The 17,714-nt window shown below is 31.8% G+C and overlaps 1 protein-coding gene across 1 annotated transcript in view; it reads right to left on the bottom strand.

The window, feature by feature from the left end:
• Window positions 1-379: 379 nt before the first annotated feature.
• The window catches only part of LOC117094169 (receptor tyrosine-protein kinase erbB-4), a 925,342-nt gene continuing 908,007 nt past the window's right edge, over window positions 380-17,714 (bottom strand). Inside the window, exons 17-19 of the mRNA XM_033229398.1 lie at window positions 10,026-10,158; window positions 5,771-5,893; window positions 380-526 (exon numbers count right to left, since the gene is read on the bottom strand). Of these exons, the coding sequence (XP_033085289.1) occupies window positions 380-526; window positions 5,771-5,893; window positions 10,026-10,158 (403 nt within the window). The remainder of the gene's footprint in view (window positions 527-5,770; window positions 5,894-10,025; window positions 10,159-17,714) is intronic.

Raw genomic sequence — 17,714 nt, 5'->3', positions numbered from 1 at the left:
TTTAAGAAATATACTCATGAGCTTTGGTTATTTAATACAATTGATTATTTTTGGTTTTTAAATATCTTTTCAGCTGAAATTATGTATTGCTTTCACTTGAGAGCTATTTGGTTATATTTAACAAGAAACTATAAGAACATTACATGTCTGAATCAACGTGGTAGATAATTCACCTTGAGGATTGTAAATATCTTCAAACTCTAAAGGCAAGTTCTAGTGAACTGTCTAGGCAGATAGTTGTGAAGCAGAAGTGATGTAAAAAGTATAATACAATGTGAAGTGGTCTTAGAAATGTCTTTAATTATAAGATTATAACATTTCCATAGGAGAAATTTGTAAGTTGTGGAGTTTTGGTTTTATTTTGCTTTAATTAAGCAGGCTATTTGATAATGGAGAAAAATGTGATTGCCTGGGTGTCTGTACTTACATCCATGAATTCCACATTTGCCTTGGGACCAGTTGTCTCATTAAGAATCTTAATAGCCACAGGAATCTTCACAGTTTCTCCTTCAGGTACCCAAATGCCCTTTGGGAAAAAAAATTCACATTAAATATGACATCTCAACCTATTAAGTTCTTACAATATAACTTACAAGTTTGAAATTATAACATTTAATCAACAAACATTTATTTAGCACCTGTTATATGTTACAAGTGACTCTGCAACTTTGTTGTCTGCTTTCATCATCTGAAGATGACACTCATATATATGATTACATATATAGAATATATAATATATATCCTGCTTTCAAGATGTTTACAGTACTGTCAAATTCTACTTGTGTGGATGAAAAAGGCTTTGAATAGTGAAGACAGCATGGAAATAGGATAGCAAAAGAGTATCTTATTTGGATGGTATCATCAACTTTTTGAGATGGTTGCTCTACTTTTTTGAATCTCAATTGTATCATCTGTAATTTAGAAGACTGGGCTAAGTAATGCTAGAAGTTCTTTTCAGGTTGAATATTATCTAAATATTCAGCAGCAATAAAAACAATTTAAAAAGCATATTCTCATGTTCTTCAAGTTCAAACTGATTTAAGAATTAATTTTCAACAATGAATATTTAAGATTTAGTTTTCAAAGGCAAGTGCTAGGGGATATTGAGCACAGATTAATTTGTCTACATTATTAAAGCATCTGTATACGTGTGTGTGTGAAGGATTTGTATTATTTCGGAAGAAATATAAAATATTTATATTGGCCATTGTTAATTCTCTTTTCCTATCAAAATATAACTATAATATCTAAACAGGATCTATCCCTTGGGAAAGTATAAAGTTGGTAGAGTTTGAGTGAAATACAACATTAAGTTAAATAATAGCATTTCTGGGTAAAGTGAATTATAACATTTGAATGAGGACAGTGATTTTGATAAGACATACAAGGATGCACAGGTTGTACAAAAATGCATTTTAAAAGGTGTATTTTCCCAAATCAGTGCAAAAGCAAATATAAGATAATGAGGACAAAAACCAAAAAATCTCAAATTTTGGCTTCCCTGACATCAGAAAATATTTCTTATAAGACTTTTAACATTAAAATGAAAGAATGAAAAATAATAGTTTGTTATTCCTGAACAAAACATCTTTACTTCCTGTCTTTCTTAATATCAGTTGGTTATAGTCATAAAGAAAAAAATTCAATTTTTTTCACTTTGAACTTTTATGCTACAACATAAGTATTTTTGTTACTCAAAGTTGCAGTATCATCAGGAGACCTGAACACAAGAATTATTTTAAAACATAGTAACAATAATAAAGAAAATAAAAGACTTTAACTGTTAGAAAGTAGTTGCATTCTTCCTAGGCAGAATGAATAGGGAAATCCATGTGTCAAATGCAAAATAATAAGCCAAGTTCCTTGCATAAAATTAAAAGAAAATAATAAAGCAGAAACAGAAAAAAGAAAAAAAAAGCCCAATACTCATAGTCTGCATTTTCTCACTGATGTTATCTAAGGTGGAAAACAGGCTTATTATTCATTATTCAGTAGAGTAACCACAGAGAAGGTTACTTTATAAAGACATGGCATCAATATTAAAGTATCCCTAAAGTGTACTTTTACAATAATATAGGCCAGGCATGGTGGCTCATCCCTGTAATCCCCCCACTTTGGGAGACTGAGGCAGGAGGGTCTCTTGAGCCCAGGAGTTCAAGACCAACATGGGCAACATAGAGAGATGCCAACTCTACCAAAAATAAAAAAAAATTTAAAAATGAGCTGAGTAGTTCATGCCACATGCCTGTGGTCCCAGCTACTCAGGAGGCTGAAATGGGAGAATGGTTTGAGCCCAGGAGGTTGAGGCTAGGGTGAATTGTGATTACACCACTGCCATCCACCCTGGCCTACAGAGTAAGACCCTGTCTCAAGAGTAAATAAATAAATAAATAAAATAAGAATATAAATTCAATGTAAAGTATTTTATATTGCTTTTTAAAATAAACATTTATTTAAATTATTCATTATTTCACTATTTCATTATTTCATTCATTATTTCACTATTTTCTGGGACCAACTAGTTAAAAATTTTACTATTTGATACCCATGATATTAGACCTAATCTTTATACTTAAACAGAGAATATTTCTAACTAGGAGAAAAAAAAAATCAAATAATTGGTTAAGCCAATTTGCATTTCTATGGTCAAGTATAATCCTTTATAGTTTAAGACAGTATGTCTTCATAACAATTGATCTATTGATTAAAACTTAGAGTCAACCATAGACACTTCAGGCATATAATAAAAAAAAACTGATGAAATGTCCAGTAAACTTTCATTACAAGTAATTTCAATTAATGTAAAACACTCATGCACAATAGACTTAATACAAGTTAATAAAGGTTTATTATTAAATATTTAAATTGGTAACATTTTTCTCTGCTGAGGACATTAGATAGTGTTTAGTCTTGAGTTATAGGGTATCCAAGGTTTAAAATAAAATTTAATTTACAGACTACATTATCTTTAAAAATATAGGAGTGATTACATTGTAGGAACAATCCAAGATTGAGCTATCTTAAAAATGGAAGTATGTAACAATAAATTTAAATTTGGCCATTTATCTGTATCTTTTTTCTCCCTATTTCTGTTCTTCATTAACACATACATTTACCTACTTACTTTAAATTTTGTCAATGCCACGTGCAGAATCGGTAACAGGCCAACATTTAAAGGCAGGAAGCCCTAATATTTTTCTACTGACTTGTCCTATGTTTCAGCACAGAAACCTTCAGTTACATCTGTGAATATGGAGAACTGTGGTATTTACTAGATAATTCGGGTGGGGAAAAATCCTGCAACCAATCATTAGAATGGGGGTTTATGGCACAGCTATGTGATCCAGAATGATTGCCAATATAGATCCAATTCACAGCAGTACTTTCAATTTGTCAATTTAAACAATGAAGACTGCAATTTAGGACTCTACGTTTATTATCCATATAATTTGTTGATACCATTTTATTGTAGAAATGAGTACAGATTAAAATTATTAAAGATGTAAATACAATTGCACTAACTAGATACAAATTTTAAGGATATAAAATGATACAGTCTGAGTCTGGTTTTTTCTAGCATAATGTAAATTGATAAACAGAAAAATTTGTGTTTCTTTGAACATACATCAAATCTGAAGATTAGAAAAGGCATCAAGTCAGTCTAGAACAGTGCCTATGCAAAGTAGGTGCTCAAAATTATTGCAAGTTAATATCAAATTTAACTGAATAAAACATGCATGAGAAAAGACTAGGAAACTTCTACATCTTGACCTTAGAATACAAGCTTTATTTTAAGGATATTAGATTATTTTGGAGCACTATGAGAGAAAAATTAAGGTTTATATTCTAATTATTAATACATTTTAAAATAAATCACTGTTTTAAAAAGAAGAATATTTTGAAATGCAACATTTCTAAGATCCAATTAACTCTAACAGATATGTTTGTAAAATATAGGCTTACACATAGCTTTAAGAAACATATTAAATGCCAGCTGGGAATGGTGGCTCATGTCTATAATCCTAGCACTTTGGGAAGCCATGGTGAGTGGATCACTTGTCAGGAGTTCGAGACCAGCCTGGCCAACATGGTGAAACCTCATCTGTACTAAAAATACACAAATTAGCCAGGCGCCGTGGTACGTGCCTGTAATCCCAGCTACTGGGGAGGCTAAGGCAGGAGAATCACTGGAACCCAGGAAGCAGGGGTTGCAGTGAGTGGATATTATGCCATTGCACTACTGCCTGGGCAACAGAGCGAGACTCCATCTCAAAAAATATATGTATGTATAAAATATTTTATATATATTATATATTTATATATTATATATAAACATATATTTTATATATAAAATATTTAATATATTATATATTTATATACTATATATAAATATATTTTTATATATTTCTTTTATATATTTATATTTATTTATATTTACATTTTTTATATTTATATTTATATATATTATATGTTTTATATACAAATATATTATATATTTATATAGTATATATTATAAATAATATATATTTATATATAGTATAATATATAAATATTATTTTAATATTTAAATATTAAATTTTAATTAATAGTATATTATATACTATTATATAATAGTATAATATATAAATAGTATAATATATAATATATATAATATATATATACTATACAAATATATATAATTTATATACATTTATTGATATATATTATATACATAAAATATCCATTACTACAATTCCCAAAAGTTACTTTGCATTTTATATATATAAATATGTATAATATATAATGTAATAAATATATATTTATATATAAAATATTTTATATATTTATATTTATTTATATGTATAAATTTATGTATGTAAATATATATTACATTATATATATTTATATATTATATATTTATATATATACAAAATACCAAAGTAACTTTTGGGAATTGTAGTAATGGATATTACAAGAATAATTCAGCATTAGCCCAGAAGAATTTCGTAATCTTGTTATTTACCATTAAAATATATTTCATCACATTTAATCTTGGGCCTAGCTTCTGAATTGGTCTTGTAATTAAGGCAAATACATAAACATACACATGCCATCATTTGAGCTTTTCCTTTCCAGAAATATCTCTTATGGAAAACACATGATGTCATCTTTTCCTCCTATCTGACCTGAATTTTGCATATAATGTCACATCTTTAGTTTGCTTATAATGACAAAGACATCAAAACCATGGAAATTATTTACAAAATCATAAATGTAACCAGGTAGGCAAAAAATTATTTAGATACTAGACATCAGCATATTTGAATAGATTCTAAAAAGAGCAACTACTAGGGTCCTGATGGGGAGGCTTTGGATAAAAAAGCAGAAGTAAAAAAGGATAAAGGATTATGGCATATTGCTCAGGCATGTCTGGGGTTCATGGAGCACTGTGTAGGGGTCATGGAAAATGAGTTGCAGCTTGATAGTTGGATAAAAACAGAAATTTGCCAAAAGGAATATGACATAAGGGACTCAGAAAGGTATTAAGAAAAAACTATACTTGGCTTTGTATCAGTTTCTTGCTTTTCTCTCAAGACTGTATCCATCCAAGCTCATTCAATAAAAATTAATGAATTCATTTGTGCAGCAATTTCTCAATGTTATAAGTCTTCCTTTCTGAATATTATAAGAAAATTGGGTTGTCTAAAGTAATAACTCCATTGGCTATTATTTTTCAAACGTATGAAACAAAACTTAAAATAACTAACGATATGTGTTGTTTTTTACTTACTTTATAAACCGTTCCAAAAGCACCTGAGCCAAGAACTTTTACCCTCTTCAACTCAGTTTCTTTCAAAATACGAAGTTGAGCTTGATTGGGTGCTGTGCCACTGGGAGTTAAAGGTTCCACCAACTGCAAAGCGGAAGGAAGAAGGTTATCCTTTCAATCCAATAGTCAGTCCTCTCTCTCTCTCTCTCTCTCTCTCTCTCTCCCCCCCTCTCTCTCTGGTTCTCTTTCTCACAAAGCAAAAACACACAAATATAGTTTGCCTTGACACCCAATACCTTTGTAATATGCACCACTCACCATTCACTGACACATTTCTATATTCTTTCAGACCCTGTCCTTTCTCTTCTCCTGCTCTTTGTCAGAGCAAACACAAGTAACAAATGTATGCCTACCTTGAGGCATACTAGGCTATGAGATTTGACGCATTAAAAAAAGGAAATGCTGCCTTCTTAGAGCTTAAAACATACCTGGGAAGCCAGGACAAATATGTCAGAGGAGAGGGGGAAAAAAGCACTATGCCAAAACTCGAGGACAGTGCTGTTAAAACTTTAATGTACATCTGAATTACCTCAAGTTCTTGTTAAATATAGGTCCTAGTTCAGCAGGTCTGGAGTAGACCTGAAGTGTCTGCATTTGCATAGAACTCTAAGGGATGCCCAGGTACTGTGGTGATCCTGGAACACATTTTTAAGTACCAAGGCCCAAGTGTACCTGTTAGATCAATAGTTCTACAATTCTATGATTTGATTCTGGATCATAAGTGAATGCTATGAAATGCAAGGAATCAAACTACTTCTGGGGAATGAGCCTCACTAGTTTTGTCTTCCTAAAAAATGTACACTTTAAAATCAAGTATTGAGATGTCTAAGTCTTGAGATAGTGAAATTGAGTTGACATTGGGAGGGCCACTGTGAAAAGCAGCTTGGGCACAGCAAGAGGGAGAAGGAGGAAGAAATACAGCCGAATACAACAGGGAGTGGGACAGGTCAGAAGGGTGAAAGTAGGGTGGGAAACCTACCTAATCATGGGGTGGGCTGGGTGTGGTCAAAGTAGTAAAATTAGGCTGATGGTTTTAGATATCATCATTGCTATGTGATTCATTTGGGGGAATGAATGAGAAGGGGCAAAGTATGTGCATGTGTACCAATCACTGGCATATGTGAGAAAAAGAAAATGTACGTCTAAGAGAGGCTCTGGATACCAAAAAGCCTGTATCCTATGTTAAAATTTTAGGTTTTTATCTCTGTATGAGTAAAAGGGCAAGTGCAAGAAATGGGAGTTTCTTTGTCTTTTTAAAGTTAAATTAAGGAACTAAACTGTACAAACAGTATCTTTTTTTTCCCAGCATAATAATCAAAGGCTACTACTACTCAAATTGTCTTGAACTCACCACAGTATTTCAAAATATCTGTTTACAAAGCTAAGTGCACTGCAGCCCTGCAGCTTGGTTATGAATTACCATGCTTCTGTGAAAATCATGGCCTACTTAATTAGTGGAAGATTCTTGAGGGAAGGTAAGTGTAGCTAAAGCAAGAATTTTAGGAAGAATGTAATCAAACTTACCAATAAACTTAGGTTATCTTCAAACTTTTCTTTAATTGTGAGTCTGACAACTCATCTTCAATTTCATTTTCAAATTTAAGTTATATAAATGTATATTTGATAATATAGAACTGCATTCAAGTCACATTTTAAAAATCTCAAAAAGAATCACTAAATTATTTGAAAAATTTCAAAATGATTGCTCAACTGAGTTCCTTTCATTTGAAGGCAACTCAATCATACAGAAATCGTTGGGTAGATTTTGATACATATGCTATATGTATAATAAATAACTCATGAATCATTTTAAAAAATCATATACAAAAGTCACATAAAATCACACAATACTGGGAGGGGGCTTCAGCATCTCGGATGAGATATATTTAAAATATACATTGTGTATATGCTTTGGCATATACCATGTAATAATTTCATATTTTGAAAACTTTACAATTCTACCTCACCTTTTTAGCCTTCTTTTTCTTGAGTATCATTTAATATATTTCAGAAAAACATGTTTCTGTGTCATTTAATATATTTTACAGACACATGGGTTTAAAGTTGGAGGTTTATATGACAGTGTTGCCACTCACAGGAAGCAATTTGTCCTTCCTAGACCTTTGTTTCTTGTCTGTGAAATAGGTATAGCAATAATTACCTTAGAAACTTGAGAAAGGATGAAATGAGATAATATATGTGGAAAATTCTAGAATGTTGCCTGGCATATTGCAGGCACTAAATCTGTTACTCTTCAAGGGATGAGATCATGTCTCATTAATACATTTTTGAATCACACCATCTACCAAAGCATCAAGCTTACAGTGCATCTCAGTAAGCATGTGTGGAAAAAATATGTTTTCTAGTTTTATGCATGTAACATAAAAAAGACAATCTGGAGCAAAATGATTTGAGGAACGTGTACCAACTTTAAGTGTATGGAAACAATATATCAAGATTCAATAAATGTTCACTTCTGAGGCAGATTTCTAGCTTTAGTATTTAAAGATTTAAATTGACCCTCTTAAAAATTCCCCCTTTATTTAAAAGATGGTAGAAAATCATAGTTATTTTCTTTTACTAAGAAAAAAATAGGAATTCTACAACTATCTAACCACCAAATTTAAAATAATTTAGTCTTAAAGAATAATTTTCTATAAAAACAGAACCTGCTTATAAAACCAATAAGTGTGTGTTTAGTAAGGAAATGGCAGTTTGAAGGACATTCTTATAAAGCACTGCATTATAAAAACAAACCAAGATAAAGCAACACAACTCTTTTCATGGCAATGAGCCTTCCCTGTGTGTGGTTAAGGGAATTTCTCTTCCATTATGCAGTCACCTAAATGTGCACTGCTATTCCAAGCTTTCAATTCCTTTCCAACTCTAGGTTACAATACTTCACTTCTCAGAATTCTCTCACCAACTGCCTCAAGCTGACCATGAGATAGAATTCTCTCTGCCTCCAGTATCCTAGCTAAATTGCAAACATTCATAGCACAAAGCACATGTCTCATGTCCAAATTTTCATTCACATGTGCAAGATTAACAGTAATCAAATTGCTCTTCCATAACCTTCCAGCTAAAGTAGGAATCACTATTAGATTTTCCCATGTATGTAATTGACTACCTTTATTTTGCTTGAACATGTCTGTTCATGAGAGAGCTCATCCCAATTGCAGATAACTTTAACCCTTAGAAAGTGTTTTCGTAGAAGAAGCCGTAAGGTAGTCTCCAGAAACTTTCACAGGATACTTCTATCTAGATTTGATTTCTGGGTAAAGAGCTAGAATTTAATTCATTATCAGTATGCAAAATGTGTGAGTGAATTAAAATTCCCATTCCTCCCATTCCTGTCAGTATTCAAAGGAAAAGTCAAATTGTCAGACTGACAATGAGAAAAACAACGAACGTTGGATAAGCTTATCTCAGAACAGAATTGCTCTGAATTGTTTAGATAGGCACAAATGTGTGTATCAGGAGAGAGGTAGGATGGAAGTTGAGAAGGGTCTGGTAATGCATAGTCTTCTGTAATTATTTTTTCCCCGTATCCTGTACCACGAAAACTATCTGCTTTTGTGCTAGAGAACTCAGTGTAGTAATATAAAAGACATTATAATCATTTATGAGTAATTTACATGCTCACAATAACCACCATGCATAATATTAAATGCATCCCATAAATTGTGTTGTAAGTTCTGCGTGATTACAACACTAAGCTTCATCCTGTAAGCTTAGTCTTTCACTGCTGGCATAATGAGATCATTGACTACCAATTCAATGATCCTAATTAAAACATGCATTCCTTGTCTGTTTAGTTTTGTTCTGAAACAGAAAGATTCTCTCTCTTTCTAACATTTTTCTAGATCTGTCATTGAGATGTTTTCGATGCAGATACTTTCTAGATCTGCTGCTATTTAGATATCCCCTGTCTAGAGCTTGCTAATGGAATCCCCCCAACCACACACACAAAATAACAGATACTTTCCCCAATGCAATAATTTTGTTGACTACTTCCATCTATCCCCTTGAAGCCTTGACTATTTTTACGATATAATCTGATTTTTCACAAGCTTTGTTTAACGGACTATAAAACAAAAATTTAATTAGGACATTGAACAGAATTTTACTTGGATTAAATAACTGAACATCATCTAAACCTTCTAAACCCGATGAAAATCCCCAAACACATGAAGAGAAGAAATAAATACTTCACCTCTGTTTCCAAGAATCTTCTCAAGGCTCTTTTCTTTTTGATGCTCTTCCTTCTAACATAAACAGCAAATGTCAGACCAACAATGACCAGAATGAAGAGCCCACCAATTACTCCAGCTGCAATCAGGGGAGTTCTGACAACCAGAATGAGAAAAAAACAAAACAAAACAAAAGTATGAAGAGAGAGAAGACAGAGGAAGAGAAAAGAGCAGTTGTACAAGACGTTATCCACATTTCACAAATCTAGTCGTTTAGATGAAATGCAAATATAAAAGTGCATTAGGTTTTGCTCTACCAAAACCTTTCTCATGGTAAAGACTACAGTTGTTTTTGTGTGTGTTTTACGAAGAATAAACCATGCACATACAACTCATCTTTGACGATGAATAGTCACAACATGCCATTTGATGAAGAAAACTTGCTAGCAGTATGAAAAACATATGCCAAAACATTGGTGCTGGCACATTTAATATTTTACTATTATATATGAATCAACAGGAAATACATTGTAATAATGTTGTGGTTTGTAATTTTATTTTCAGTATTTTCTCTGAAGCAGGCTTTCACAACAGTGGCACTACTAACATTTGAGGCTGAATACTAGCTTGTTGTCGCGAAGTGTCCTGTGCACTTTAGGATGTTTAGTAGCATTCCTGACTTCCATCCACGAGATAGTAGCACCCCCATCCTCTAGTCATGACGTCTCCAGACATCGCCAAAGGTCTGTCAACATCATCCCCAGTTAGGAAACACTGCTCTAATGCAAAAATGAGTGGTCTCAAGACATAGAAACCCCACGCCTCTGGAGTATAAGGGTACCAATACGAGAGTTATGATTGCCAAAAGTGCTATTTGAAACTCTTATTAGGGTAACTCTGGTAGGAAAAAGGTCAGGAGAAGGATAAAGAGTTGGTTCAGACATGTTTTCAGAATAACGACAAGAGTATTAGAATCAATAGTGTGTCTAAGCATCATATACTCATAAAAAAGGTTTGCACATGAAGCATTACGTGAAAAGTGGTGAACAGTACCAAAAAGGGATTAAGAAGAGATTGATTGGAAATCTTCATTCTTAAATGTTTTTGTAATGTATTGTTAGCAAAGATATAATTTTGAAACTGATCACTTCTTAGATAATTTTTTCCTTGCTTAAACAGTAGCAGTTGTGATTTTTAACTTATTCTAGAGTAGAGCAGTATCTCTGAGGTTTCCGTGGTCAGAGTTCTTAATCATATGAGTTTTGTATACCATAGGAAATAATCTTGAGTGAAACACACAGGTGTTACCTAAAAAATATGTGACCATGAAGCCACAATGGGTATCAAAACTAAAAAAGAACTTCCTGCATGCTCATGCTTTCCATAATAAAGTATTTTATATCTTGTATTTATATTTTTAAAAGAAATTATACTACATTTTCTTAAAAAATACTTTCTCTTGCTAAATAAACTTCTGCTCAGAGATACATCAGAAATATTAACGGTGGATGATCCTTAATAAAATCTTGAAATTTTAAAAAGCTCATGAAAAAAATCTGTGTAACTTCTTCTATAAATGAAATCATGTCTTTTAAAGATTATGACTGCTATATTGTCATATAAAACTGCAGAAAAATCTAAAAAGGTAGTTCATCCTAAAGGTTGTTTCCTGACAGCTCAAAGTACCATAGTACACCGAAATGTTGCTATAATTCAACTAGATTTTTCTAAATGGGATTTTCTGCAGATATAAAAATCTCTGCTGAGAAAATTAAACTATAGTATGGACAAAAACTCATCATTGTGATATGTTTTTGTTTGTGTAAGAACATATTTTTGAGCATGCAAGTTAAATATGTATTTCAGGAAATATTTTATGTTTCAACCAAAGGTGTCATTTTTAGTCCAAATGCTTAACATATCCCTGGAAACTCACTGTTATTGAAAGGGTTGTATTTTTGTCTTCTCAGTCCAATTTTTTATCGCAAAATATTTATGTATATTTGAGACTAGTGTCCAACATTTTGTCAAGTGTTGATTCAGACCAACTCTAAACTTTCTCTGCTTATTTATTTTGCAAAATAATAGGTAGTATACATATTTATGTAAATATATATATAAACGTCAGTGTCACTGTATATGAAAAGAAAATGCTCTATTTTGTTTTTTGTTTGTTTCTTTGTTTGCTTGTTGTTGTTATTTCTTAGGAACAAACTTCCAGGAGAAGAAAATAATACCTCTCTTTTATTTTATTTTGCTGGAGATCAATTGCAATATAATTACTATACAGGCAAGTAATGGGCAAAATAAGACATTCAAAAACTCAAGACAGTAATTTCTGTTTTTATAGTTAGAATTTACTTTCAGTATTTTCTCACAGCAATATTTTTGGTTTACTTGAATTTCTTTACTGTTTTCTTACCACTCTGCAGGAATGGTAGAGGTACAACCTGAAGAAATAAAGTACTACAATTTCTGTACTTAAAAATCATACATAAGTGTTTTATTGAACATTTTAAGAGTCCACATTCTTCCTATTCCCACAGAATTTACTTTTGAAATATAAATCATTAACCACAAACAAGCAACCAGTGAAATCAAGAAGAGGGAATATTCCATAAGACAACTTGCAGGTTCTTTTTTATTCAGTGAGTGCCATGAAAAAGGTTTTGACATAGCTTAAGAAGACTTAATAGACATAGCAACTGGATAGAAAACGTAATCCTGGATTAGATCCTGGTTTGGACAAACCAGTTATAGAGTCTTTTTGGAAAACTTGAGAGATCTGAATATAAATTATATAGAAGATGAGAAGATAATTTGCTGCAACAGAAAGACGTGCACCATAAACTGAAAAGATTCGGTTTCCAAACAGCAGAACTTCAATATGAAAAAAATCTATATTCATATATATCTACAAATATATCCTCAGATGCATAGATCTGGAATAATATAAAATAAAATACTAAATAGTCTCTGGGTAGTATGAATACAGTGTTCTTATTTTTACTAATTTGTATTTTCTAAATTTTTATAATCTATTTATATTTCTTTTGAAATAAAAGTTTATGAAATTTAAGAAAAATGCAGAAAAAACAAATCATCGTCTAAAAGTTTAGTTTTGTTCTCTTTTTCTTGAATGTTTACTTTGCTTTTTTTTCAATTAAGATTTCATTTTGTTATTCCTTGTCCACTTTTACAATCTAAGTACTTTTGCATATATTTTCTATTCATTATAGTTTGATATGTCTGAGACGTTTAATTACTATTATGTTTCTTACATATGCTTCTTAACATTATGTACCATAAAACCAAGATAATCGGAAAAGTTAATACTATTTTCACATTTCCTACTCCTCTGAATTTTTACGATTCCTAGATATTTGTAAGTATAGGATAGATATCTTTTTTGTTTGTTTGTTTTTCCTGAGAGTTTACGCTTAGCTCCTTTTATGAGGACCCTTTGGGTAAAGAGGAAATAGCAACCTAAGTTGCTCTTTAAATGGCTGTGCATCTCTCCTTGGTCTAATGATGATAATGGCTATTACCAACCAACCTGTTTCTGAGCTTGAATGTGATTTATTTTATTATTTTTTTTAGATGGAGTCTCGTTCTGTCACCCAGGCTGGAGTGCAGTGGTGTGATCTCGGCTCACTGCAACCTCCACCTCCCAGGTTCAAGTGATTCTCCTGCCTCAGCTTCCCGAGTAGCTGGGACTACAGGCAACCGCGACCACACCCAACTAATTTTTGTAATTTAAGTAGAAATGGGGTTTCACCCTAAAAGGATGTGATCAATTGATAGTTTACTTTATTGTGTGACTTGGAAATAGTATAATGAAACTGACATCCTCCCACTACTGAAGAAAGTAATCCCACAGGGATTCTGAATCACAAACGAACTTTGCTAATTTATTTAAAAGTATATGATTTGGTTTTCATAATTTCATTTAGAAGTTCAGAGACAATGGGCCGGGCATGGTGGCTCAAGCCTGTAATCCCAGCACTTTGGGAGGCCGAGACGGGCGGATCACGAGGTCAGGAGATCGAGACCATCCTGGCTAACATGGTGAAACCCCGTCTCTACTAACAAATACAAAAAAACTAGCCTGGTGAGGTGGCAGGCGCCTGTAGTCCCAGCTACTCGGGAGGCTGAGGCAGGAGAATGGCGTAAACCCGGGAGGCAGAGCTTGCAGTGAGCTGAAATCCGGCCACTGCACTCCAGCCTGGGCGACAGAGCGAGACTCCGTCTCAACAACAACAACAACAACAAAAAAAAAAAAAAAAAAGAAGAAGTTCAGAGACAATGAAATGGATTAAATTCTACTGACTTGAATGTAATTATTTTATAAAAGAGCAGCATCTTTCCAAGCTATATTACTCATCATATATATATATATATATATATATCAGAATATAAAATGTGAGAAGACCTTATTTTTAAAAACATCCAAATATTTTCTTCCATTGATCAGTTTTTTCTAGATATCAGACCACAAACAAAATGTAATAAAGTCAATATAATTTATGATTAAAACCCAAATATTTTTAAAAACTATTTTGTTATACTCTTTCTATTTAATGTTATAAGGACTGGCTATCTTTTAAAAAAGAACAATAGTATTTTCTAAATTGGTAAAGCTGGTATTTTGATGAATATTGGAAAAAATGTTAATTCTATGATTCTACCATTTTTTTAAAGGTAAGACAAGTTCTTTGCTAAATAAAAGGTTTATTAAATTTTGAATATATGTGTATTTTCTTTACTTTTTTGAATACAGACTAATTTTCAACTAAAGATAAAAGAACCTGTAGTTCTATAAAACACTGATGGTATACTTCCAATTCATAACATTGACTATGAATCAAAGACTTTCACTTTTAGAAGCTTGTAGGTTAAACTAAATCATTTGAAGACAGGTCTTCAGGATTTGTTGCATCAGACATAGACCTGCTTCACTGCTTATCTATGGGCACTAAAGGTTAAACTGAAAATACGTGCATGCATTTTTGTTTTAAAGTAAATAAGAAGGAAAAACAAACAAAGACAGTCTAGTCAGATAAATGTAACAGGGATTTTTTTCTTTTTTTTGTAAAATAAACTTTGCAAATTGCAAAACAGGGTAAACTAGTATCTCCAACGTTACTATCTTATGTTAATCTTTCAAATTCTGTATGACTTTTCCTTATTGTGGCAGAAAGATGCTTTGGAGCCAGGCAAATCTATGTTTTAATCATATGTCTACTTCTAACCAATTGTGAGTTTACTGCCGCCACCAAATAGTTTAAATACACATAAATACATTCTTTACCTAAGCTAGTACAAAAAATAAATGCAGAAGGAAATTATATAGTCATGTTTACACTCATGATATCTAATGAATTCGCTTCAAGATCATTTCTAGTATTATCATTAAATCAAATACCTTTAAGTTTAGTAATTATGCATCCCACTTTGGCCAGGACGGTCTTAGTTTATGCCAGTCTAGTAATCAATAATGCCCCTTTTACTCTCTAAAGTGCCCCATGTGAGAAATAAATCAAATGCTTATCCTATATTTAGCCCAATCGAAAGGTATTTAGGATACCTTGAGTTAATAAGTATTTATCTGTATCTCTATATTAAAATGTGTATGTTGGGGTATGTGTGTATGTGTATATAGGATCAAAAAACACTTTAGTTTATCTTTATGAAAGGGAATAATTTCTATGAAATCTGACATTTTCATTTTTAGTAGATTATTTCCCATTGAAAATAAGTGCATTGCTAGTGACACTCTGTTGTGCCATAAAACCCATGAGTATGTGTAGGTGTGTGCATATATACACATTCATACGAAAGTGTCTTAGTTTTATTTTCAGCAAGTTTTACTTTCTGGGAAAGTAAATTAATTACTGCATTTTATGAATGTACATGTAACTTAAATGGATATTTCATAAACTAGGGTCAAATGTTATAATTCTCTATAAAGTTATATTTCATTTAAAAAATATAACTAGTAACATTGGCCATCAGCCTACATCCTATCGTTCTTCTGAAAATCTTACAGTGGCTATAGACAAAAGCATGAGTCTATCATTACCCAGAAGCCAAATGTATGCTCAGGGGTATATTCTGTTTTGTAAATTGTTCTTGCTGTAAGAAAAATATAGTTGATCAAAAACCTATTGACTCTCTATTAAAATAAAATTCTTATAATTTATTCATAATTACCAACTGAGGCAAGGAATATAACTTTGAAAACAATAACATTTTCAATATTTTATTAACTATGTGTATAATTTAAACATAGTAAAGGTCTGTTTCCATAAGAGAAACACATGATTTGACAGCCATCAGATAGTCACAGGTTTTATAGCATACAGGGTGTCACTAGCAATGCACTTATTTTCAATGGGAAATAATCTAACAAAAATTAGAATGTCAGATTTTCTTAGAAATTATTCCCTTTCATAGAGGTAAACCAAAGGCTTTTTTGATCCTATAGACTACCTTTAAATTAAATCATTTAGCTCGACTGAATGTGAACTTTCCATTCTAATAATTTCCAATACTTGTATATTTTATGATTAGAATTTAATTTTCACATACATTGTATAGTTTCACAATAACTATGTAACATGTATCTTATAAACTCCATATTAAATATAAGAAAATAGAAAAGATGCCTGGATAACATAAATAGTAATGCTAATATTTTATGTATTGGAGTCTCAAGTCCATTAAACTTTCCGTTATTATAATTTTTCTCTTTCTAAAGATGATATATTTACACAAATATTTTTCAGGTATTTCTTCAATATCTATGCTTGATAGTAGAGAATACAAAATGCACATAAATTTATTTAGGGTTTTTTCACAGAACTTTTGACTTTATATTTAGTTATATCTTAATATTTTACTTCTCTTTGGACTATCATTTTATCTGTATTGCTATATTCATTGTGATTTACTTTTATTAAATCCTTTATATGCTTGGGTGTAAAATTTATAAGTGACATTCTTCTTTTAGCTTCAGTTTGTTTTCTCAGTGAGAAAACAGTTAAAAGGTGTTTTTTTTTTTTTTTAAACTTAAATGGGATTTCCTTTAAGAAAGGAAAAGACAAGCAGTATCTATTATTACAGTGACAGCACCTATTGTACTGCTACTCTGTTCCGCCTTCCCCAAAACAGTTCAGATTTGAAACAAGAGACCTTGAAACACCAGGAGACATTGAAATTCCCCAGAAGACATTTTAAGGGTTACTGCCTAGGGCAAGGAGAGCTACATTAAGGGAGTTTTTTTTCTCCTGCAAGTAGTGCTTATTCTGACGCAGAATTCAACCTGCTTTATACACATGACACATCTTTTCTTTTTGAGCAAATGAAAGTGATCGTTCAGCTTTTAGTTGATGAGACCTGGGGGATTACAATAGGTCTCTGTCCTTTGATTAAGGCTCAGGATTCCTCTATTACATTTCAAATATGACCAAAACTTTAAGTGCTGAAGCAAATGAATCACAACGTACTGTCCTCCTTCCTAAGCAAATTTGAATGTTTTGTGACTCGCCTTTACGTGTTAAACTCAATCTTTTTTTCAATATGTGAATGCAACATTTCATTCAATAACACAGTGTTGCAAATGTACTTCAGAGCTATTGCCATTAAATGAATATGTAAATATAATCTGATTCTTTTATAGCTACATCAGCTTCTGAGAAAAAATTTCAAGT

This window comes from Trachypithecus francoisi, unplaced genomic scaffold (assembly GCF_009764315.1).
Source record: "Trachypithecus francoisi isolate TF-2019V2 unplaced genomic scaffold, Tfra_2.0 Lachesis_group13, whole genome shotgun sequence".
NCBI classification, from domain to species: domain Eukaryota; kingdom Metazoa; phylum Chordata; class Mammalia; order Primates; family Cercopithecidae; genus Trachypithecus; species Trachypithecus francoisi.
The sequence above is the reverse complement of the archived record's forward strand: the minus strand, read 5'-3'. Positions and strand labels throughout refer to the sequence as shown.